At 41.7% G+C, this 24857-nt stretch overlaps 1 protein-coding gene across 22 annotated transcripts in view; it reads left to right on the forward strand.

The window, feature by feature from the left end:
* TNS3 (tensin 3) overlaps nt 1-24857 on the forward strand; it is a 211629-nt gene that overhangs the window by 90929 nt on the left and 95843 nt on the right. For 19 of the 22 annotated variants that reach the window (XM_063404585.1, XM_063404548.1, XM_063404628.1 and 16 more), the window contains 4 exons: nt 2082-2165; nt 5630-5742; nt 7353-7413; nt 7568-7643. In XM_063404585.1, the coding sequence (XP_063260655.1) occupies nt 2082-2165; nt 5630-5742; nt 7353-7413; nt 7568-7643 (334 nt within the window). Of the gene's footprint in view, nt 1-2079; nt 2166-5629; nt 5743-7352; nt 7414-7567; nt 7644-24857 lie in introns of those variants that run through there. The other 3 variants (XM_063404504.1, XM_063404688.1, XM_063404681.1) reach the window with 3 other exon arrangements.

The raw sequence follows: 24857 nt of genomic DNA on the forward strand, positions 1-24857 counted from the left end.
ATTGTTGGGGGTTTCCACACTGAGTGATAATGTTTCATTTCTTCTACCCTCTGTCATTAGTATTGTTGTTCTTACTATTCATTTTCTTATCTCATTCCTGTGTCCAGTAAATTGCTCTTATTCAAAGATCAAAACCTGTGATCTTTGCCTTTGTGCCTCCAATTCTCCTTTCCATCCCACTGCAGGGGAAGGGGAGAGGAGGGAGGGAGCAAGCAGCAGTGTGATTTGGAGAGCGTAAGTAGGAGCACTAAATTAGGGAATTCTGCTCCTGACCCACAAACATGCCAAAAAAATCTAGGCTTAGTGAAATTCTGTGAATTTAGGCTTAGCACCTCTCCTATAAAGACAGGCTAAAGATTAGGGTTAGGGTTGTTCAGTCTGAAAGAAGAGTAGGCTCCAAGAAGACCTTCTGGTGGTCCTTCAGTACATAAAGGAGGCCTGCAAGTTGGGTGGAGTGGGACATTTTCAAAGTAAGGCAGTGATAGGACAAGGAGGGGATGGCTATAGACTGAAGGAGGGTAGATTTGGATTATATATTAAATATAAAGAATAAATTCTTTACTGTTAGAGTGGTGAGGCACGGGAACAGGCTGTCTAGAGAAGTTGTGAATGCCGCATTTCTGGAAGTGCTCAAGGCCAGGTTGGATGGGGCTTTTAGTAACCTGGTCTGGTGAAAGGTGTCTTGCCCATGGCAGGAGAGTTGGACCAAGATGATCTTTATGGTTGCTTCCAGGTTAAACCATTCTGTGATTCTATGAAATATCCTTATTGATGCAGCCCACCTTTAGTTACATGTTGTATTATCAAATTTTCTCATTTAGGAAGGAATAATGTGTCGTCAAATTTAGTGAGGTCAAACAGAGCTCTTTGCAATTGTTTTTACACTCTATTTTAACAAGCAAAGTGCTAGCAGGCCAGTTAGGAACAGGCAGCCTAAATTCTGGATGGCAATATGGGTGAAGATGTATGAAGATACATGGTGGATTGTGTGAGAAGGAGGTTTTGGGTCAAGAATATTTAAAGTACACACTATGTAATTTTTAACACCCATGAAGAAAAGGCTTGACTTTACAGTCTGATCCAGCTCCCTGTCAAGACAATTGGCATTTTCTGATTAATTTTTGGAAAAGTCATACATTGCATTTCTATCCTGATATGCATATGTGTACTTTTCACGCTTTTCCTCTGAACACATTTAGGCTGAATTAGTTGTGGAATTTAGAAGTTCAGATTCTGGTGTGTTCTTACATTTTGGAACTGTTTTATGTCCTGATGTAAATTAAAACTGTGAACTACATCTGAAACACATTGGTTTTATGTGAAATAGATCTAAAAGAATCACCGTAGCATGTTACTTGGCATATGTGATTAACAGCATTCATATTGATTTTTGGCACTTTTTTTTTTTTCTGTAGCCTCTTGCCTTCTTTCACCCAAAAAAGATCCACATAAGAGACATTATGGATAGCGAATAGAAGAAAATGTATTTTTTGGAGTATGTTGCTTCTTGATTGAGTGTTTGAAGAGTTTGTTGTCGTCTGATGTAAAATAGTTCTTTTTCAAGGACAGTCTCTTCCTTGATGGCTCAGGCTTAGGGAAACCAAGGCTGAGTGAATTGTTGACTGCTTAAATGAACCTCTATCCTGGTACTACAATACTTTCGGAAGAAGAAAATAAATTTGTATTTTATAAAGAGAACTCCCCAGTGGCACACTGAAAAAATTATGGCAAGTATCCTTCTTTGGGAGCCTGAGCTGTTTGGTTTTGCCGAAGTTTTTTGCATTCTGGTTTCAACGTATTCATGTTGAAAGTATGCAACTGAGTTAGTTGAATAAGGAAGAACGTGCTTTGCTCAGGAAGGAAACTATCTGAAGGTATTGGATGAGAAGGTGTCAGTGGAATAAACATTGTCCACAATGTCCAAATTACTAGAGTTGCCTAGTTAGGTGCTTCTTTTCTTTTTATTTTTCTTTACTTCTCTCCTTTTTCTCTTCCAAATATTTTTGTGTATTTGAAGCAGTAACCTGCTGAATTTTCAAAATAACAGTGAAGCAGAATAACTTGTGTCTCTTTCTTTACAGTGCTGATCAGGCTCTAGACAGATTTGCTATGAAGAAATTCTTTGATGATAAAGTTTCAGCTTTAATGCAGCCATCCCAAAGAAGGTATTCAATTTGTTTCTAATTTATATCAATAGGAAATCTCATCGTTATCTTCTGCTCCCACCCCTTACTCCCTTCCCAGCTATGTGAAGGCTACTTCCACAAGATCCTCCTGTGCTTCCTGAATTCTCAGCACTGTAACTTTTATTAATATTCCTTGATTGATGAGCTCTCACCTTCAGTTCCTTCATGTGGTCCCAGATAGGCAAGACCTTTTGTACCACACTGCCATCTAAATGGGTTCTCACTGCATTGTTTGTTAACAAAGAGATGTCACAATCTTGATTGTTCCAGGATAACAATAAACTCATTTTTCTGTGGCAGGAGTATTGAATGTGTGCTGATTAGTGTGCAATAAAGATCTTTTTACTACTTGTTTAGAGGATCTGCAGGTTATGCACTTTCCCCATGTCCATGCTAGTAAATGTTTGTCAAAGCATGGAATAGTCATTTTGTTTGTCTGTGTTACCTTTTCAGTCTTTCTGTATGACAAAGGTTGAGTTAGGATTCAAAGTAACAAGCACTTTGGAAAGTGAATATTCTGGGATTCATTATGTACCTTGTTTAGATGACAGGTAATTTAAGGATTCAGTACCAAAGAGACTGATATCCATCAGACAAGTAATTGTGATATAGATCAATCTTTCAGAAGTATAAAATATCATCTGGGTTTGATTTGGTAATTACTGTTGGGTTTTTTTTGTCTTAATCCATATGCAGAAGGTTGTTTAGAAGTTGTTTAAAGTAGAAGAATTTGCTAGTAATTAAGACAGAAAAATCAGTAATAACAATTAGGGTAAGGTATTTGGTTCTGTTAATTTCCAAATAAAAACTTACCAGTTACTTTTTAACCCATTAAGTGACATGCACAGCTCCTTCTAACTTGAAAAATAGTAACACAACATTCTGTTAGACTTGAGATAGACTTTTCATAAGTAGAAGTTGACGGGCCTTTTTTTAGTTTTATGCTTGCATATAGGTGTATTGCATTTCAGTAATATGGATTTGAGAATGCTGCCTACCAGACAGAGAAGTGTGAACCATGGCAGCAAAAGGAAATTGTTTGTCCTTTTATTGTTAATCTTCCCATCCAGAAGCCCTAGACAGCAGGCATATTTCACTGAGAACCAGGAACCTGCACAACAGCCTGTGAATTGTTCATCAGGGCAGTTTTTCATGTTGACAGGAAGCTTCAGTAGCTACTAACTTAAGTGAGCTGTATATGAGCCCTAAAGCTAGACATTTAATAGGTATAAATGGTTGAATCTATCTTTCCTACACCCCCTTCAATGGCACTTGCTTAATTCTTCTGGGGATAACTGCAGGGGGGGGCCTCAGATATACTCAGTTTGCTTCTTGACTGATGGAGTTAACATCTTTAATCACCACTATTGAACTTGAGCTGCCCTTACCATGTTCAGACATATACGCATACTTTGGAGTGTCATTTCTCATGAGAACAGAGGTGGTTTTCCAAACTGTTTGTCAGAACTGTTCTGAATCTCACCTCTCCTACTTTTGCCTGGCCTGACTGTTGCCATGAGGTGTTTTCTTGGTGTGCCGAGTATTCATGTTGAAGCAGAGACGTGCAGTCTCTTGTGCTTGTTAATGTAAACACTGGCCATGTTTTGCTAACTCTTTCATTGTTTACATATTTCTAGTTGGGAGGAGAAAGGTGATTGACAGTTGGCTTGGCCAGTGTGGTGGGGAGGTGGGAATTCCATCCTCCAATCCACAGGTATCATAGGAAATGTATAAAAGTGGTTTGGTAAATAAACCTGGGGCTTCCTGCTTCCTGCCCTGCTCTGCTCTGAACCTAGAACTGTGTCCCGAGTCTCCCTCTACTGGTCAGGCCCCGCGGTGATACCTGACAGTGGCCACTAATCTTATTGCAGAGAAAAGAAAACCAACTGTCTTAATATTTGTGGATCATTTTATACTCCTTTGTTCCCATTCTGATTGGTCAGTGGTCTTTTAATATGCTTTTTCTCAGAAACCAGTGCTGGGTAATTGATTAGTGATATCCACGTTAAAACCCAGTTGATGTATAAATGGGTGTAATTTAAGTGGCTCTCAAAATTGTAAAATAAGAAAATACACCTATTTTTCACATTTTGAAACATTTTCTGCATTAAATCTTGTCTAGATAAAAATAAATTGTGGCCATTAAGTCACTTAGCTTTTCCCTACTGCTAGTTGGGCACTGTAGCAATGGCAGTAGACCAGATCTATTTTGAATCCATTCTCAGATAAGCAGTTGAAGATTTGTCCAAATGTGAAATGCAGATAGAGACTCTTCATATGAAAAAAATTTCCCATAAACCTTCAGGACAAATCTTTGAACACTCCTCTCAAAGATAAACCAACTGCCTATAGGCCCCTTAAGTATACTGCCTTAAGAAATGTTTTCAAAAATTCAGTCAAATTTTTGTAATAATTAAAAGCTGGTAGAGAAAAATGTTCACACTGATACTAATAAATTAATTTATTGAAGTCATGAGAGGTCACTGACAAAACATTTTAGCACATTATTTTATTGTCATGTTAGGTGTGTCAGTTTGTAAAATTTGTACTTTTGATATGCCAAATCCTTTCAGAAAGATTGAAGGAGAAAACAAAAGAAAAGTTGCCTTTTCTTAACATTCAAAATAAAGTGAGCTTTGCAAGATCTCTGTAAAATGAAACCTATTTTAAATCACCACAACCCCCATTTTGGGGTAGTAAAGCTGTTGTTATCTGGCAGGATATCCTTAGTTAGGGTGTTACCAGGAGTTCAGGTAATGAGATCTGTGCATAAAGGTGAAAAAGAGATGATTTTCCTCTCTACATTCCTGAAAACAAAATTAAATGAAATTAAATGCCTTTTCATAGGCATGGAAGAAAAAGGGACTCAAAGCCAGTGGAAAAATTAAAGGCACTGCATTGATGGTTACTTGTACATATTGGCTAATGAGCTTGTGACCAAGCCATGTATTAAATCACAGAAATAGAATAATTTTCACATTGCTGTGATGGTTTTCCTCTTGTTTTCTGCTGAATTGAGATCACTTCTCATAATGAAGACCTTATTTGACTGCATTGCCTTCAAAGTTAAGATTTCTGACAAGGGCACTTCTTGCTCTTGTTTAATAAAGATAACTTCACTGTAAATTGGATGGGACCCATATCATGCTGCTGTGAAAAACACTTAAGACTATAGTTGTAACTAGGAGTGTGTACCAAAACAATTGACTTTACTGTCTCTTCTACTTTGTTTCTTACTTAGAGTAGTAATGTAAATCACTAAAATAAAGATACCAACAATAGCAATGCAACAGCCATGGATTTAACACAGTGTTAAAATAAAGTGTCTTTTCATGCTGTTTTGTGAAGATTATTATTTTGGAGTTATGCGCATTGTCACAATGCTATTCATTACCCATAATCTGGAAATACGATTGTGTAAAAGATAAACTTTTTGTTTTCAGATATGTACAGTTCTTAAGTGGCCTTCTATCTGGATCTGTGAAAATGAATGCAACCCCTCTTTTCCTGCACTATGTTATCCTTCATAACATCCCAAACTTAGATGCTGGGGGAGGTAAATTACCTAATTTTTCCTATTCATGTGTAGGGTCAAAATCTTGTTTCATTTTGGAACTTTCGAGAAAGCCTGCATGAATCTCAAAATAAAATTAGTATCTTCTTGATATCCATATGAATACTTCCAATAAAGAGAAGAGACACATTCTTAGAGTAAAAATTGGAACAGGTGAAATCAATTTCTTGTTTTTTGTTAAATGAATAGTTCATAGTATTTATGTCTGCCTGTCTGAATAGTTGTGGTCCCTGTTCCTGCAGAGGATCTGAGAACCTGGTCAGGTTTCACAGTAATTTCCTCTTTGTTTTGGGAAATTATTATAAACATAATCTCTTTTCTGATTTGAAATTGGATTTTGTGTGGAAAAGCTGTTTGGATAGAGTGTACTTACAGAATTACGCAGAATCATTTAGTTTGGAAAAGGACCTCTAAGATCATCGAGTCCAACCTTTGATGCGTCATCACTTTGTCAACTAGATCATGGCACTAAGTGCCATGTCCAGTCATTTCTTGCACACCTGCCGGGATGGTGACTCCACCACCTCTCTGGGCATTCCATTCCAAAGTTTAACAACCCTTGCAGTGAAAAAATTCTTCCTGCTGTCCAAAAGGAACCTTCTCTGTGCAGCTTGAGGCTATGTCCTCTTATCATATCATTGGTTGTACAGGAGAAGAGGCTGACTCCCACCTTGCTACAGCCTCCTTTCTGGCAGTTATAGGGAGTGGTAAGGTCTCCCTGAGCCTCCTTTTCTACAAGTTAAGCAGCCTAGCTCCCTCAGCCACTCCTCACAGGACATGTATGGAGACTCTTCACCAGCTCCCTTGACCTTTTCTGGACACACTACTGCACTCCAGTGTTTTTCTTGAAGTGAGTGGCACAGAACTGAACACAGTAGTTGAGGTGTGGCCTCACCAGTGCTACTAATGTGGCTTGCTATCCTAAGTGGCTTTAAAATTAAAATGATAAAATGAGATAATGTGCTAGAGCACAGTAAAGGAATCCAACTTCAGTGGTTGGACTTGGTGATCTTAGAGGTCTTAAGGATTTATGATTAAATAACAGTTTTGTGTTTCTACATTTTTATTATCCAAAGGTCTTTTGTAATATAATCAGCATGAATTTGCAGTGATTGTATTGTCATTGCTGTTTAGTCTGATTTTATTTCTAAAGTAACTGTTTTAATGAAGTTAGGGTATTGTTTGTTCTAGGTAGAAATTTAAGGGCCTTATTAATTTTGAAACAAAACTGAAGGTCAAATAATTTGTTTTGAAAATGTTTTTATTTTATATTGGGAATTTGCTTTCTTTTGGCCATTATCATTCTTCATCTACTGATTTCATTTTCTTGCAGAATTTGTCTCCTTCTGTACTAGAATCCTTTAAAGTCCCTCTCTATTGAATTCAGAACTAGTCCACAATAAATTAAAACAAAATAAAATAAAACAAAATACCTTTTAGCCAATCTTGCTTTTGAAGGGTATTTTGACAGTCCAGGATTGCCACCTGTGTGCCGTTTTGCTCAGTCTGGATGTGCATGAAGCTTCCTAGTTGTAATTGTTTTCCTGTATCTGAATATTACAAAACACTCTTTTGTGTTGGCTTCTTTTCAGCTTGTCGGGCTTTTCTGAAGTTATACCAGGCTATGCAACCAGTTTATACATCTGGAATATAGTAAGTTGTAAGCATTTTCCATTATGTTTGAATTTAGGTTTTAATTTTCAAGATTGCAGAATTACATAGCCTTTTTTAGTTTTGTTTGTGGGTTTCTTGTTTGTTTTGTGTTTTTTTGTCTTTAAACCATGTATTTTTTTTTTCTCCTGTCAAGTAGCATAGGGTCAGAAAACCAAAGTCGAATCTGCATTGCTATAGACCCTGCCCAGCTTTTGAAGGGAGATGTTATGGTGAGTTAATTGTATGGAATGAATATCTATTGACATGACATTTAGTTTACAGTCTCTGACCTATTTTGTGTTCTTGCAAAAAAAATTATTTGTTGAAATGCCTGGAGATACTACAAAATAATTTAGGTTAATTTAGTCATCATCTTTGGCTTTCATGGGAATAAAAACTTGTATAAGATTTTAGGAGCAAATTCTTTTCAAAACAATTGCTCTCGGCATTCTCTTTTTATAGTATCACCAAGTCCAGTAAAGCCTGTATTGTTCTTTTCTTTATAAAGATTACTATGGGGAGTATTTGTAATTTGGCATTAAAATATTTTGTCCGATAATTTGGCAGGTAGTGTGCACAATTGTAAAACTACTTGCTACAAAGAAAATATCTAAGTAATTCTAAATTATTCTGGCACTCAAGAAAGTGTGATACCAAATAGGGGATAGATAATGTCCGAGGTCTAGCCATGATAGAGTTAAATTTTGCAGTAGCCAGATGAGGCATGGTTTGGACCCGAAGGTTATTTTGTACCACCGCATGTCATTTTTCAGGGACAGCGGAAGGGCTTCCTTTCTAGCCAGGTAGCATGATAGAGGGAGTGCTTGGGTATTGTTGGAGTTTCTGGGAGGTAGGGAGGAGGAAGAAGGTGAGAGGTCCGTGAGCAATCATGTGTGAATTTTCTGGGCTTTGTTTACTTTGTTTACTTGTGACCTCTGTCATTTGTGTTGTTGCTGTTCCTGTTTGTGCGTCCAATTCTCCTCTCCAACCTGCTGCAGGGTAGAGGGAGAGGGAATAGGGGCTGAGCAGTGTCTGTGGTTTGGAGTGTTTCAGTGGGAACACTAAATTGGAGAACACCATTCGTGAACCACAATAGCCTTATTTGGCACCCAGTGTGAGGTAGGAAGGGTTAGGATAACAACAGGTGTGCCCAGAGTGAGTTGGAAAAAAATTTCATCTTGGCATTTTGTTGCGTTAGGTCCAGAGCCACTGGTCACAATGTTACTTTATTTGTCCATGTGATGTGGTACCTAACTGTATATATTTCCATACCTCATATTTTTCAGATCGGGATTGTTTTGTTGATGTACTTTGTGATACCAGCTTATGATGTGGTAACATCAAGGACAATGAGGGTCATTTGGGATGTGTATTGAGTGCTGCTCTCCTGCCCTTACCTCCAGCACTACCTTTGGGAGTCCATTAATAATCATCATACCCAGTTTGTGGGGGGAACAGGAGAGAATGATTTTCCCCAGCTTTTCACCTCCTTTTTCAGACCTGTTACAACAGTTTTTGAGAATTTTGAATTCCCCTTGGATATTTAGGAAAGCATGTTCTTCTGGCTAGGCCTGCCAGCTCTGCTCAGTCTGGTTCATGCTCTGTTAAGAGTTACAGGAGAGTTATAGGAGGGTCTTTCAGAGATCTGCCCCAAGGGTGGATCATCATGAGTGGCATGCAAGGTAGGAGAAAATGGGCCAGCTTCTGAAGGAAGTTTACCCCTGAACAACTACGCTGGGGGTTAGATTAGCTTCTTTTTCACTTACAGAATTTTTTCCCATAAGTTGCTAAGAGACTAACGACTGAGTGCTTGACTAAAACAAAGAAGCGGCCAAAGGAGATGGCAGCACTGGGCTACACCTATTGTTTTTGGGTCTCTGGGAGTTTAATGCGAGTTTTGAGAGAAGTAAAAGATGGCTGGAGGCAGCTTCTCTCTCTTGATCCGGGCACTGGAGAGAGAACGGCCAGGCTGCTGCTCGCTGCAGGAGTTTGCTGTTACCCCTGTCCGGTCTTGGAAAATCGACCACCATCTGCTCGTGTGCGCCGGAACCTGAGCTCACCTCCTCCTGCCCCGCTGGGCCGGCCCTGTCCCACCACCACCTTCAACACTGCTTTGAGCCTTTCTGCTACTCTGTAGCCCCGTACTGCCCTGCCCTGCCAGGACATCCCTGCCACTCCGGCTACCACAGACAGAGCTTCTGATACATCTCATCCACCAGCCCGGGATTTTCCACCGCTCCAGCTTGGTGCTCTCGGAATCCCAAGAGAGCAGACTGCCCTCGGCTTTGTGAAACCAAAGCCCCTTGAGGTTCTTGGTTCTGTTTATTATTAATGCTGTAGTTGTTACTGTTTATTTGCCTTGTTAGACACACTAGTAAAGGACTGTTATTCCTACCCCTATACCTCTGTCTGAAAGCCCCTTTAATTTTCTAAATTGTAATAATTTGGAGGGAGGGGTCTTGAATTCTTCATCCCAAAGGGGGCCCTGTGTCTCCCTAGCAGACACCTGTCTTTCAAACCAAGACAAACTACAAGACTGTTGAAGTGATAAAATATGCAAAAGAGAAAATGCTGAGGCAGTTCCAGAGAGCCATGAAATTATGCAATGTGCTGGGCTCTGACTGCTGTTTATTGGTCATTGACATTGCTGTCAGACAGCACCCTTAGGGGGAAGGGAGGGAAGCAGATCACTGTGGCCACTCAAAACTGCAGCTGAACCAGAGGAACAACATGTGCTGGTAGCAGTTGCCCTTATACAGAAGAAGAAATCCAAGACCAAATCAGGTGGCATAATGAGGGATGAAGAGGCAGTAGGGCACTCCACAAGAGGAAGAAGCAGGACTAGAGGTGATCACCTGATCCCTGTCCCTGGGTGAGCTATGAGCTATGGGTAAGGATTTCAGCCACCAGCTGGATGGCTGAAGCTAGCCCCTGGTGACATGGCTGGTCCAATGCTGGGATATTGTGGCCCATAATATGAAACCAGATGGTAGTGAAGCCAAGCAACTGGGATCACTGTCCTGGAATGTGTACACTGGGATTGGGAAGAGGACAGCATCTCAGTCTCGAGAGGTGACTCCTGTCAAGTATAAGGAGTGTCTTGTATCTTAACAAGGGTGATCTATTGCACTGAGACAAGTGGAACACCATGGAGAAAGTTTTCCAAAACTTGAGAGAATTAGCTGTGCTGAAGGTACTTTATAAGGATGCAAATAATGAGCAATCCCTATAAATCCAGATGAAATCCAGTGTACACAAACATATGGTGGAAGTTCCCCTAGGAAGTGCACCCTTGCTGTATATGAACTCATTGACAGTGATGTCATGGAAAGAAGGTGAAAGAAAGAGTGGATAATTTGGTTACCAAACTCCGACTATATGAAGAAAGTATATCTTCCTCCCTATGGGCCTGCATCTTGTCTGTGGAAAGACTGTCCCAGAACCTCCTGTAATTCAAAGAGGACTACCAGCAATTTAAAAAGAAGTGTCCCATGCCCTGCCAGTACAGACCAGTCTCTGCTACTAGCAATAAGCGTTGTCCTGCTCAAGAGAGAGGGTACACACCACAAAGTAACCTGTGGTTTTGTTGCTGTTGATGGAGACAAGGACACAACATTAACATACTGAAGATCATGCAGCAACAGCCCCATTTATTGTTTGGCAGCTCATTTTATAGGGCTTTCAAATTTCCCGTGCTTACATGATTGGTCAAGGGTCTCAACTCCACCTGGCCAATGATATGGGTGTATCCTTGCTCCAAAGGGGTTGGCTGAGGTCCTCTGTCTGGGTTTGAATCTGACCTATCGTTGTTGTGTCTAGGGACTTGTTTACTTCGAGCTAGGCTGGTCAAGCTGGTATCTGTTAAGCCACATCCTCTGTGCAGATATAGTCCAGCTATATCTGTCACAGTTTCCTCTTCTCAGTTTTAATAAAAATGCAAAGTGTTCTCTGTTACCTTACCTGCAAGGGCCCTTTGCAGATAAGATGACAGGACAGCATAATGACACATATGATTCTACCTGACTCCACAAGCCTAGCCTCTCCTAGCCATTGATGCATCCCATATGTCATTGGAAATGTTACATCCATTCCCAGGAGCTGTCAGGCAGGATTACCAACAGTAATCAACAAACAAGCTTTCAAATTGGCACACCACAGTCTTATTACTTGGTAGTTAAAAATACAACTTAGCTCTTTGAACAAGAAACAGTTCAACTTTAGATCCGTGGGAAAAACAAGTAACAAGGAAAGCAATTTGTCCAATTCAGGTTTTGTCTTGAATAAACTTGTCATCTCAAAAAGATCACAGATCACTGTGTATCAATTGCACAAGTTGTTTAACTCACTGCTCCACGATGTCTGCTGGAGCTTCATCAGGAAGATACTGTCTCTGGTCCTGAGCAGGATGCAGAGCAGGGCAAACACACCTGGTGGGTATCCATCCTGTTCTGGTGTCCATGGAAACACAGGCATACCCATGTCCCTATGTAATGAGGTCTCATGGACCGTTCTCCTTGTTCATGATAATATCTTTTACTATTACTTTAGGTTTAGGTGACTGGGCATCTCCAGATGACTGCAATAATAGGAAATGATTTAAGATTACTGGGACTTGAGATTGTTCTGGTACTGTTAAGTGATTCAAGATGTAAACAGCTTTCACTGCTGTGCTCTGGGGGGGGTTTCACTACACATTCCCTTCTTTTGTTTGTCTAAGATGGATTTTAAAGTGCCATGTGCACATTTGACGATGGTCTGTCCAGATAATGGGGATACACAGTTTGGTGTGACACACTCCAGAGCTGTAGAAATTGTCTAGTTTTTTTGTGATGTGTATGCAGGTCTATTATCTGTTTTGATGTTATGAGAGATACTCAAAGCAGCAAAGGCTAATCACCAATGTGCAATGGCATCCTGGCCTTTTTCTCCTGAGTGGACTGATGCCCATATGGCAGAGGAAAAAGGTATCAATTGATACATGTACCTATTTTAATTGTCTGAACTCGGGAATATGGGCAACACCAGTCTGCCAGATTTGTAAAGCTTTTAAACCACGAGGATTAACTCCCTTCTGTGGTGGTGCAATGTGGCCTTGGCAGTCAGCACAAGTATTGACTATGTTATAAGCCTGTGTTTGACAGCAGGAATTGCCTCTGCAGAGCTCAAACACCTTGATGAAAGAAGTCGTGTGAGGCTTTTGCTCGTACCAGCATATCTATCTGTGGTTCTGTCTAGGCAAGGCTAGCGAGGTGATCTGCTCATGTGTTGCCCTCTGTAATAAAACCTGCGAGATTTGTATGGCTTCTAATGTTTAGAATGTAGTACGAATAGTTTCTTCTTTGGATGGTGTGCCACAAAATTTTTAGTAGGCCAAATAAATGTGCATTGTCAATTTCTTTCAACAGAGCTCAGTCTAATCTCTATGTTATGTCAGCAATGTAGGCAGTCAGTGACAATATATGGGGAAAACACTGAAAAGCCATAGCTACAGCATATAGCTCCACCAGGCGAGGTGACCTATTCTCATGACCTTTCAGTGTTCGTCATTCGCTTTCTTCCTTCCATGTCATAGTTGCCTTTCCCATTTTCCCAGAACTATCGTAAACACAGTAATACCTTTTATGGGTGTGTGACTGTTTTAGGGATAGTGCAGTGGTTTTACTCATTTGCAATAATTTTTGACTCAGTAAATAATAGCTAATTTACCCTGAGAAATTTTGTAAGGCACTTTGCAAAGCAGTGCTGTTGGCATAACACCACTCAAATTTTTCTTGCATCACAGGTATAATGATTTCTGAAAGATCTTTTGCAGTCAATTGTAAACACCTTTAATGACATTTCATGATTAACTGGGTGATTAATTAAAAAATGCTAGGGGCTGTTTTTCTAGGTTGGTGAGGTAGAAACATCCATTCTAAAACATGCAAAGGGTCAGACCACTGACTATCCCACTTTCCAGTAATAGCAGTAGGATGGAAATCAACAATGAAAATAAACACAGTAATATACAGTTCTAGGCATATTTGGTAGATCTGTCTGTGATGGCTTGCTCTACTATCTCAAGAGCAGCCTTTGCCTCTGGGGTTAACTTCCTTCGAGAAGTTAGATCACATCACCCTTTAGAAGGTGAAATAAGGGTACTAATTGTGGAGTGGTCAACCCTAGATAGGGTCTGATCTGTTGATGGTACCCCAAAATTTTTGAGCATCATTTAAATTTTTAATTTTTGTTGAGAATTGAATTGCCTGGGGCTAAATGGTCTCCATAATTTTGAGTCCAAGGTACTTTCAATGTGGTTGCTGCTGTACTTTTTCTGGTGGTACTTGCAGCCCAAATGTTTTTAATGCTTGCAACAGGTTTGGCTGAATCTGTGAGAGTTCTTTTTTTGGTTTGGGTTGCAATCAAAATGTCATCCATGTAGTGCTAACAGTATGCTCCTGGAAATTGTTCTCTCACTGATGAGAGTGCCTGTGCAATGTACCATTAACAAATTGTAGGGCTGTATTTTATACCTTGAGATAGTACTTTCCATTGATAATGCTCCACTGGTGCAGTGTTATTAATAGAAGACACAGTAAAAGCAAGCTTTGGGGTATCATCTGGATGCACTGGAATAGTAGAGAAACAATCTTTCAGGTCCACAATTGGAATATCCCAGTTGGCAGAAATCATTGTAGGAGATGGCATACCAGGCTGGAGGGTGCCCATGCTCCTCATGGATGAATTGTCATGGAGCAACCTCTATTTACCAGACTTCTTTTTTATAACAAATACCAGGGTGTTCCGAGGGCTCATGGATGGCTCTATGTGTCTTTGAGCCAATTGTTCCTGCACCAAAGACCTAAGGGCATGTAATCTCTTTCTTGAAGAGCCACTGTGGTACCCACACTAGCTGAGTGATAAGCCATTTTAGGCATAGTATGGGATATTTTGTGCCCCTTAAAACAGTGGCCCCCATTAAAAATTCGTCCCCACCTGGACTCCTCAAGCACATAACATCCTTCCCCCACAGGTTAAGTGGTGCACAGTGATGTAAGGTTGAATGGTAGCTGTTTTTCCCTCAGGATTTTCTTATCAAAACAGATTTGCTGCTCAAATGGCTCTGTATGGTCCCTCGAAGCCCAGCAACAGCGGATCCTGTAGGCTCAGTGGGCCACGATGAAGGCCAAGTGTGGGTTGAGATGATTGTGTCATCCGCCCTATGTCAATCATTCCACTGACCTTTATTTGGGGAGGCTTTGCTTGAGGCATCGTGACATTACACACCATGTTGGGCCTCAGCTCACCCACAACCTGGGCCTAAAATACCTGAGGTTTACATGTTGACCTGAAGCCTTGCACTCTGGGACCTGTATTTGGGACACAAGCCTTAAAAGGGATAAGCTGGGCAATTCTGTTTTTTTCAGGGATAGTCACAGGTGGAGTAGAGGTGGAAACCATCGTGTGGATTTGTCCTGTAAAGTCTGCATCTATAACACCAGTGTGCACATAGATGCCTTGCAAGGTGGCATTAGATCTTCCAATTAACAGTGTACTCAGTTCTCTCCTGATAGGCCTCTGTGCCTCAGGAGGGATTTTATGTATCTTTAAGGTGGTAATAGTTACTGAAATGGAGGTGGAAACATCTATTCCAGCTTCTCGAGTCCTTCCTGTGAGCAACTCACATAAGCTTGCACAGGAAGGTGAGGAGATACTTGTGTCTTCACGCATCTTTCTCTCGCGTTGGGTCGTCTGTTTCCATGATTCCTAAAGGATTATATAAAAGATCGTTTATTAGTTTAGACTTTGTATTTGCACTGCCTGGCCATGTGACCAGGTTTCCCACATTGATCGTAATTAGTGATCATATTCCTTTGTCCTTGACATGTCCCCATTGGAGTGGACTTGTGGGGACAGTTTGCTCTCAGGTGGCCTTCTTGTCCACACTTGTAGCATTGAGATGTTATCTTTACAGCAGCTGCTATGGAATCTCCTAGCATGGTAATGTTATGAGAATTAGATCCAACCTTAGCACAGGCATTTATCAATTCCTTTAGTGATGGATTTTAATTAGGTAGCAGTTCTGCGATCTTTCGGCAGTGCTCATTGGCATTGTCCTTTGCCAATTGCAAAATTAAATGATTTCTGACTTCAACATTAACAATTTGGTTTTTTGATAGCATCTTATAATCTCACTGTAAACTGCAGATAAGGTTCTTTGACTCCTTGTCTGATTTTGGAATATGTTTGAGTTGGGTTTGCCATGTTAGATACCTTAAGCAGTGCCTGCAATCCCAAATCTTTCACCTGTGCCAGTATTAAGGAATGCAATCTAGCCTGGAGTCAAGGATCCCCCACTGGTGGTAATCCCAGAAGTTGAGGGACCCCTGCCTCATTACGTGGGTCTTCTCCTGGAACTTTTAGTTTCTTTGCCTCATGTTTTTTCAGCACTGCTCTTCCATATAGTTTTGAACACCATATATTGGACTGTTGTAAATATTGTTTTGGCAAGCTGCTTTGTATGAAAAGGAGTTATCTCCTTGGTGGTTAGGAATCGTAACATATTAGTAACAGCAGTAGAACCCGAACCATGCTTGGCCACAAGCTGATGCAGTTCAGAGAGAGCTGGCCACTGGAAGAGGGTGTACTTGTCAGTAGTTCTGTTGCCTCTTATTACTGGGTAAACAGCAACTGTCCTGTCCTTAGGCTCCCAGCCCCTCAACATGGGTACATCAATGAGTTCTGCCCCTTCATAGTCCCCACTAGCGATAACTGCCTGTTTTACCTTTAGCCAGACACACACAGGATCAGGCAAATCTCTTGGCAGTGTAGCAATGGCAGCAATATGGCAGTGAGGTGTTCCACAGGGGGATAATGGTTCTGTCTTTCTCTGCTGGTATCCCTTGCATCCCTTGCCAGTATATATTCCAGGGCCAGCTCCAACTTTGTCAGGGCAGTGTGCTTGGGTCAGCAGTATTGCTTCCGGGTATTGCATCTCCAGGAACTCCTGGTGACGCATTTTCAAGACCTACCCATGAAGGCTGGATCGGAGGTGGAGCCATGCCCCACGGAGGCTTTGTTGGAGGCAGAGCCACACCCCACGGAGGCTGGGTCAGACGTGCAGCCATGCCCCACGTAGCCTGGGTCTGAGGTGTGGTCTTGGAGCTGACCTACTCAGTCTAAGGAGGATGTGGTTGTGGCGTGTGTTTGGTAGCAGGGGGTGTAGATGGCTCTTGCGAGCGCTGATCAAATCCTTGCACAGTCACAGTTGGAAGAGCTCTAGGGAGCCCTGCTTCTGCGAGAGCTGGGTATCCCTGTGTTGCAGTGACAGCTAGTACAGTCAGGCAGGGTCACAGAGCACAGCTGAGCAGCAGCAGGGCTTTGCAGTGTCTGGTGGGGCCCGGTGGTGGCTGGGCACCTGGCAGGAGCTAGCAACCGGTGCTGCTTTGCAGCAGCCAGCAGCAGGTGTAGCCCTGTGGCAAGCAGGCATCTCACAGCAGCCTCACACAGTCTCACAGTGGCTGGGAGTGGTCACAGAGGTTTCTGCTGCCACAGCACAACATGGAGCAGTATAACACAGAATGGTAGAACACAGGGTGGTCTCAGGCATTTCTGCCAGTCCGGCAGGACATGGGGTGGCAGAGCACAGAGTGGCAAAGCATGGTTCGGCTGTAGCGCTTTCCGCCGTTGTGCCGATTGGTTTCATGTCATGCTTTGAGTTCTTCGTCTGTCCTCGTCTCCTGCTCGCCCAGTGCAGCATCTGCATCTCTTGCTGCCTCCACCAGTGCTGTGCTTACACTGCTCACATCGGTCACCCTCTGTTGTCTTCGACCCCTGCTCTCTCTTTCACTGTTCTAATTAGTCCATGATGAACCTCCAGGGTTTTATAACGTTGATGGCTGTGTCATAACCAACGGAGGCTGCACCAAGTGTCTCTTGGCCAGCCTGCTCCCAAGTTTCTAAGTCTAGAGCATCCCCTTTGGACACATTTAATTTGTGGCTCTCACACCACATCAGCAGGACTAGCAGAGGCTGCTCATAATCTTTTATCCCTCTATTTTTGAGGAAGATAGTCCATACCTGCAGAGTGGGATCTTGTGGTGTTGAGCCCTGCACTCCCATGTTCTCAGTGGCATCTGTATTCCACTAAGGGGGTTCTAGACCCGCACAGCTCACTCTGCTGCCTTCTGCAGCAATATTCTGCTGCTCCACTGGCACTTTGCAGCAATTCTACTGCCCACAGCAATATCCTTCTGCCTTTCACAGCCTTACTGGCTGCCCGCAACAATCCTGCTGCCCTGCAGCACTATCCTGCCGCCTCCCGCAGCCTCACCAGCTGTCCACAGCAATGCCACTGCTCTGTGGCACTATCCCACAGCCCCCTGTCTCCCTGCAATACTGTGGCCACTTGTTGCTATCACGTCAGGGTTGCCAGATGTCGTGGTTGAAGGAGACAGGGACGCGACATTAACACACCGAAGATCATGCAGCAACAGCTCCATTTATTATTTGGCAGCTCCTTTTATAGGGCTTTCGAATTTCCCACGCTTACAGGGGAGAACTCAAGGATGTCAACTCCACCTAGCTCACTGGCCAATGATATGGGTGTATCTGTCCTACAAAAGGGTTAGCTGAGCTCCTCTGTCTGGGTTTGCATCCAACCTGTAGTCAGATAGAGACTTACTTTGAGCTAGGCTGGTCTAGCTGGTATCTGTGAAGCCAAGTCATCAGTGCAGATAGTCCAGCTATGTCTGTCATACAGTTTTACCTGGAAAGGATGTATGGAGGTGGGATAGAAAACTCACCTCTGTCCTCACAGCACTGATGTGTGAGTTGAGAGGAAGAACAACTACTGCAGGAATTTCTTCAAGGATAAATCCTGCTGCAGTTTCCTGAATATTCCTCAGACAGAATAGGAGGACTGATGCTACTTCCAATACTCTTGAAGGGACCTCTATACTTACAAGAAATGAGCAATAAGTACTGTTACCAGGAGGGGCCCTATATTCAGCCAGGTGGAAGAAAGGGACAGCCTGATGTATTGGACTGCGTGGATCCCATGGCCTGGCACATCAAACCCACATGAGTATAAGGTTTTAATTGACACTAGTGCACAATGTACCCTGATGCCATCAAGATATGTAGGGGCAGAATCGTTAGCGATTTCTCGGGTGACAGCTAACTGTAATGGAAACTGTAGTGAGCTTACTGGGAATGAAGGGCAAAAACACCCAACTGTGACTGGTCCAGAGACCCTGTGTATCCTTGGCATAGATTACCTCAGGAGAGGGTATTTCGAGGACCCAAAAGGGTGGGCTTTTGGGATAGCTGCTGCAGAGAGAGAGGAAATTGGACAGCTGAACACTTTGCCTGGTCTCTCAGAGGACCCTTCTGGTTTGGGACTTCTGAGAGTCAAGAAACAATAGGTACTGATCACAACCACGACAATGTACCCAGTACCACAACTGAGACAACATGATCCACATGCATGAAATAGTTCAACTACTGCAGAGCCAGGGAGTGGTCAGCAAGACTTGCTCACCCTTTCTTAGTCCTGTATGGCCAGTGCATAAGTCTGCTGGAGAGTGGAGACCACCTCTGAATGCTGCAGTGCTGGACATGATGAAACTTCACTATGGAGTCCAAGGCAGCAAAGTGGTGTCACCCTTTCACATTGCTAATGCATTTTTCTCCATTCCTTTAGCAGCAAAGTGGAGGTGACAGTTTGATTTTACCTGGAGGAATGTCCAGTAGACCTGGAACGGACTGCCCCAGGAAACAGTCCCACTATTTGCCATGAACCGATCCAGACTGAACTGGAAAAGAATACTTGCAACACATTGATGATGTCATTCTATGGGGTTACACAGTAGAGGAAGTTTTTGAGAAGGGTGAGAAGATAATCCAGATCCTCTTGAGGGTCAGCTGTGCCATAAAGCACATCAAGGGACCTGCCCAGGAAATTCAGATTTTAGGAGTAAAATGGCAAGATGAGTATTGTCAGATTCCAATGGATGTGGTCAAAACAATAGCAGCTAATAACCCCACCAACCAGCAAGAAGGAAACACAGGCTTTCCTAGCCATTATAGGTTTTTGGAGGATGTAGTTTTTAGATTTCAGTTAGATTGTAAGGCCTCTCCATCAAGTGACCTGGAAGAAGAATGATTTTAAGTGTGGTCCTGAACAACAACAAGCTTTTGAACAAATCAAACAAAAGATTGTTCATGCAGTAGCCCCTGGGCCAGTCAGGACAGAATAAGATGTGAAAAGTGTGCTCTATACCGCAGCTGGGGAGTAAGGTTCTACCTGGAGTTTCTGGCAAAAGGTACTCAGGGAGACCTGAGGACGAGCCCTGGGGTCAGGGATCCAAGGCCTTCAACACCCCCACTGAAAAAGAAATCCTGGCAGCTTATGAAGGGGTTTGAACTACTTCAGAAGTGATTGGCACCAAAGCACAGTTCCTCCTGGCACCTCAACTTCCCGTGCTGGGTTGGATGTTCAAAGAATGTTTCACACATGCCACTGATGCTTCATGGAGCAAGTCATGCTGATCACACAGCTAGCTTGAATAGAAAACCCCAATTGCTCAGGGATCTTGGAAGTCAACACAAACTGGCGTGAAGGCAAACATTTTGTACTAACATTAGAGAAGCAGGAGAAGAAGATGACGTGCTGAGAAGGCCTCACTATATAATACCAGCACCAGAAAATGAAAAACAATATGCTCTCTTTACCAACAGTTCCTGCTGTATTGTAGAGATAACTGAAAACAGAAAGCAGCTATATGGAGTCCTGACAAGTTGCAGAAGCTATTGAGGGATGAGGTCGATCAAGTCAAGTTACAGAGCTGAAAGGCTTCCAGTCGGCTTTAGGTATCACTAATTGAGAGAAATGGCCAGCACTCTACCTCTACACTGACTCATGGATGGTGGCAAGTGCTCTGTGGGGGTGTGTGTACCACTACAGAAAAAGATTTATTGGTTTAAAGGTTGGTTTAAATTAGTTTAATTGGATTAAAAGGTGGAAAAAGATTAATTGGTAGCACAGAGGTAAACCTATCTGGGCTGTTGAATTACAGCAAAACATTGCTACCTGGATAGAGAAGTTGCCTGCAAAAGTACCTCATGTAGATGCACATATACTGAAGAGTCAGGCTATCAAAGAACATTGCAACAACAGATGGATCAAGCTGCCAAGATTAAAGTGTCTCAGGTGGATCTGGACTGGCAACATATGGGTAAATTATTTCTGGCTTGGTGGGCACATGACACCTCAGATCATGAGGGAGGAAATGCAACATACAGATGGGCTTGTGATCAAGGGGTGCATTTAACCATGGGTTCTATCTCTCAGTTTATCCATAACAGTGAAATGTGCCTCATATTTCACAGTTATGGATCAATAAGGTAAGCCTCTGTGATATGGAGGACAATGGTCAAAATATAAATATGAGGAGGTCTGGCAGATTGATTGCATCACACTCAGGCAAACGCATCAAGGCAAGTGCTACGTTCTTACAATGGCAGAGGCAACCACTGGTTGGCTGGAGATGTACCCTGTGCCTCATGGCACTGCCAGGAGCACCATCTTGGGCTTTGAAAAGCAAGTCCTATGGAGAAATGCCACCCCAGAAAGAAGTGAGTTGGACAAGGGACTCATTTCAAAAATCACCTCATAGACACGTGGGCCAGAGTGTGTTGTATGGAGTAGGTGTATCATACTCTTTATCATGCACCAGTCTCTGGGAAAACTGCACATTTATAATGGACTATTAAAAACCATATTGAAAACAATGGATGGTGGGACCGTCAAACATTGGAATGTAGCAGAGGCCACCTGGTTAGTTAACACTAGAACTCTACCAGTTGAGTCTGGTCCTGCCCAGTCAAAACCACCGTATACTGCAGAAGGGAATAAAGACCCTGTGGTGCGTGAGCAATATGTTAGGGAAGACATTTGAATTAGTTCTCCTTCAAGCAAAGGGATTGTTTTTACTCAAGGACTGGGGTGCATTTGTTGTGTAATGCAGAGGGATAGGGAAATGTGGTGTGTACCTCAAGGGATTTGATTTTTGGGTGAGAGCAATCAGTAATGCTAAATTGTTTAATGTTGGTTGCTGAAGGACACTGCCATTGTATGCCATAACTGCCATGAGCAGTGAGAATGGACTGCTCCAGATACACCAGTCATGAGCTCCTGATGCAGCTCGCAACCACCCAACAGCACACAGCACTTTAGCCCTAGAAGACACCTAGGACAGATAGAATTCATAGTCATAAACTGAATGAACTCAGCAGACATCTTGGAGGGATTGGGCCAGTGGCTATGGAAATGATACCTGTGCCTGTGTGTGTGTGTGTATGTGTGTATATATATATGTGTGTGTGTGTGTATTTGTAATGTGTATATTTGGAAGGTGCAGGATTTGGGCATGATACAAATGGCATAGAATCATAGAATAAGGGGTGGATAATGTCCTGGTCCTGACTAGACGGGTTGTTTAATTTTTGCAGTAGCCAGGAGGGGCATGGCTAGGACACAGAGGTTATTCTATACCACCTTGTTAATTTTCCAGGGATGGGGAAGGACTTCCTTCCGGTTCGGGTTGCATGGTGGAAAGTAGCAGTTGGGCACTTTTAGGGTTTCTATGAGGGGGAGGTTTAAGCAATTGTATGTGACTCGTTTTTGGCTTTAATTTTCTTCTCTTGTACATGGTTCTTAGTACTGTTGCTGTTACTGTTCATTGTCTTATTTCACTGCTATTTTCAGTAAATTGTTTTTATCTCAGTCTGTGATCTTTACCTTTCATGCCTCCAATTCTCTTCAGCCTGCTGCAGGGTAGAAGGTGAGGGCATGTGGTCAAGTGGTGTGTAGTTTGAAGTGTTTCAGTGGGTACATTGAATTGGGGAATACCATTCCTAAACCACAACAGTGTCCTTGGTATCAGATTCTGTTTTTTACCTTACCTCCACATTCTGTTCGGTATATTGTTCTTTTGTTCTTTCACTGGAAAATGGAGAAACAATTTTTAAATATACCATTATAAATTGGCAGACTCTGAAAGTTTTGAGAGAGTTTCAAATTAAGGGCACTGTTACTTTTTGAAGGATTTTTGGTGCCTAAGGAAATGGAATAGATCTCAAGAGAAATCAGTCTGTGATAAACTCAGTGTCTCTCAAATAAGGTTTTAGAATGAAAAGAGACCATGTAGCTTTTCTGTAATGCCTCATTTTAAGAGATAATCTTCCTTAATCTCATGCTATTATTTGAGATAATTCTGAGCAAACCTGTGTCTTTTTCAGCATTTCAGTATTTCCTAAACAAAGACTTCACTTAAGTTACGAATATTTTTTTTAATTATGTCTAAGCAAAAACTTCAGTGGTATCAGGCAAAAAATAATGATCTGTAAGATGCTCTACCTCCAGTTCCAAAAGGTTTAACTACTTGGAATGTTTGTTTGTTTGTTTATTTAAAAGGTAAATAAAATATTCTTTCTTGCCTTAGTTTTAGGGAATTTGTTAACACAATGTGAATAGCATGTGGTGATACAGAACAGATGCAGCCGTTGAAAGGCTGCACTGACATCTTCAAATGCATATAGGAATTTCCCAGCACGTTATAATGGCTTGTAATAATTCTTGATTATGGCATCAAAAGGTAGTGAGTGGAGTCAGAATTCAAAGTTACGCTTGGACTTCACTGAAAGCTTATTATACATACTGGGCACTGAAAGATATTTTCAGTCTATGGATATAGAGGTAAAAATTACTAATTGTAAGAGAGGACAGATTTTAATTAAAAATTACAATTCTCTGTAGGAAAGTTCTTTACAGCTAAAATTAATTTAATTTTAAGTTAAAATCCAGGTTAAATGCAAGGCTGGTACTTTGAATTACAAATTAGAAAGAAGGAGGAACTCCTTCTCTCAATCAGCATTTTTATAAATGAGCTTATGTAAAAGATAGTACATTTTAAGTAAATCCAACAACTGTGCAAAGCCAAAACTTAATTCGTGGATGAATGTTTATAGACTTAAAGAAGCTCTTTTCAAGTAGTTCTGCTTCCATAACACAACTAAATGGAATTATCACAGTTACTTTCATACCAATTCTACATTTTGGAGCAGGTTAGTTCTAATATCTCTCATAAGGGCTCTTTTAAATCTGTTCCTGTCCATTTTCCACTTGTAGGCAAACTTGCCATTTTTGTCCTTTATGATGGTGTTTTGCCTTTACAGAGTTGCTTGGCATACTAGAGACTGAGCATTTGTTTATTGACTCAAGCAGTCAGACTGTTACTCATACCTTACCTTTTGGTAATTAAAGTAGTGAAGTAATGCTGGTAGTTGTGTTGGACAAAAAGGAAGGAGATCCCTTTAATAAGCAGGGGTGTGTACACAATGTTCCTTTTAGTGCATGTAAAGCACTGTCTAAAAAAAGAATCAAATACTATTTTACTTGGTATTGCCAATATTCTGTAGGCGATTCTCTTAATACAAACAAAGAAAGAAAAAAGCAACCTCCTCACTTTCAGATAAAATAGAGATTACATGCATAGAAGATCTCCCAGCCCTTATAATGGGTTAGGAATTTTTTGTGATTTTTGATGGTTTTTGTGCTTAATCTTTTTCTTTGTGTGAGACAGACTTTTGGGAGGAAAAAGGCAATACAGGCCCAACTTAAAAGTTGCAAAGATAGTTTTATTAACACACACTAAAGGAAGGAAAAAAAAGAAAAAAAAGAAATTAAAAAAGAAGAAAATTTTAACTTTTCAAAACCCTTTCCCTTCCCCACAAACTGTTCACTTTCCCACAACCAACATAGAGAGACAAAACTATGATTTTTAGTCAGTTTCACCATTTAAACATAATCTTCCATCACTTTGGGAGAGGAGTCTCTCTTGATGTCTCTATGCAATTTCCCAACTGTTTTCTTGTGAATTTTAACTGCCAGAAAAAACAGCTGCCTGGTAAAATACCCTGCTTCTGTGACCCCTCCCATTAGCAGTTTCCCAGGCTGCCCTGGGTCTAGACTTCTGCATATTAGGGTGTCACATTTTAAAAATGCGTAACTCAAAGGAACAAAGGATTCTTCTTCTCAAGCAAGAGATATCTTCTCACTTCTTCACCAGCTCAATGGACCTATCTCTGTGTCTGCTCAAGCATCTCATAAGAGCAATAGCACTTTGTCTATCACACACCTTTGTTCAAAATCTACACACAAATTTGCACAACATCTCTCTAAATGCATATCTTCCCATGTGTCGGAGTCTAGAACATCCCTCTGGCCACCCTGGAGGGTTTGGAGACAGGACAGGGGGGTCTGGGATCTGTACAGGGGGGTCAGTTAGACCCACACAGGTCCCAGGAGGACACTGCCTCTGATCCCTGTCCATGGGAGTGAACACTCACATGCAGGAAGAATCACAAATCCTAAGAATTTGAAATAAGTAGTGGATGGTTTA

Source organism: Prinia subflava, chromosome 1 (genome assembly GCF_021018805.1).
Source record: "Prinia subflava isolate CZ2003 ecotype Zambia chromosome 1, Cam_Psub_1.2, whole genome shotgun sequence".
In the NCBI taxonomy this organism is placed as follows: domain Eukaryota; kingdom Metazoa; phylum Chordata; class Aves; order Passeriformes; family Cisticolidae; genus Prinia; species Prinia subflava.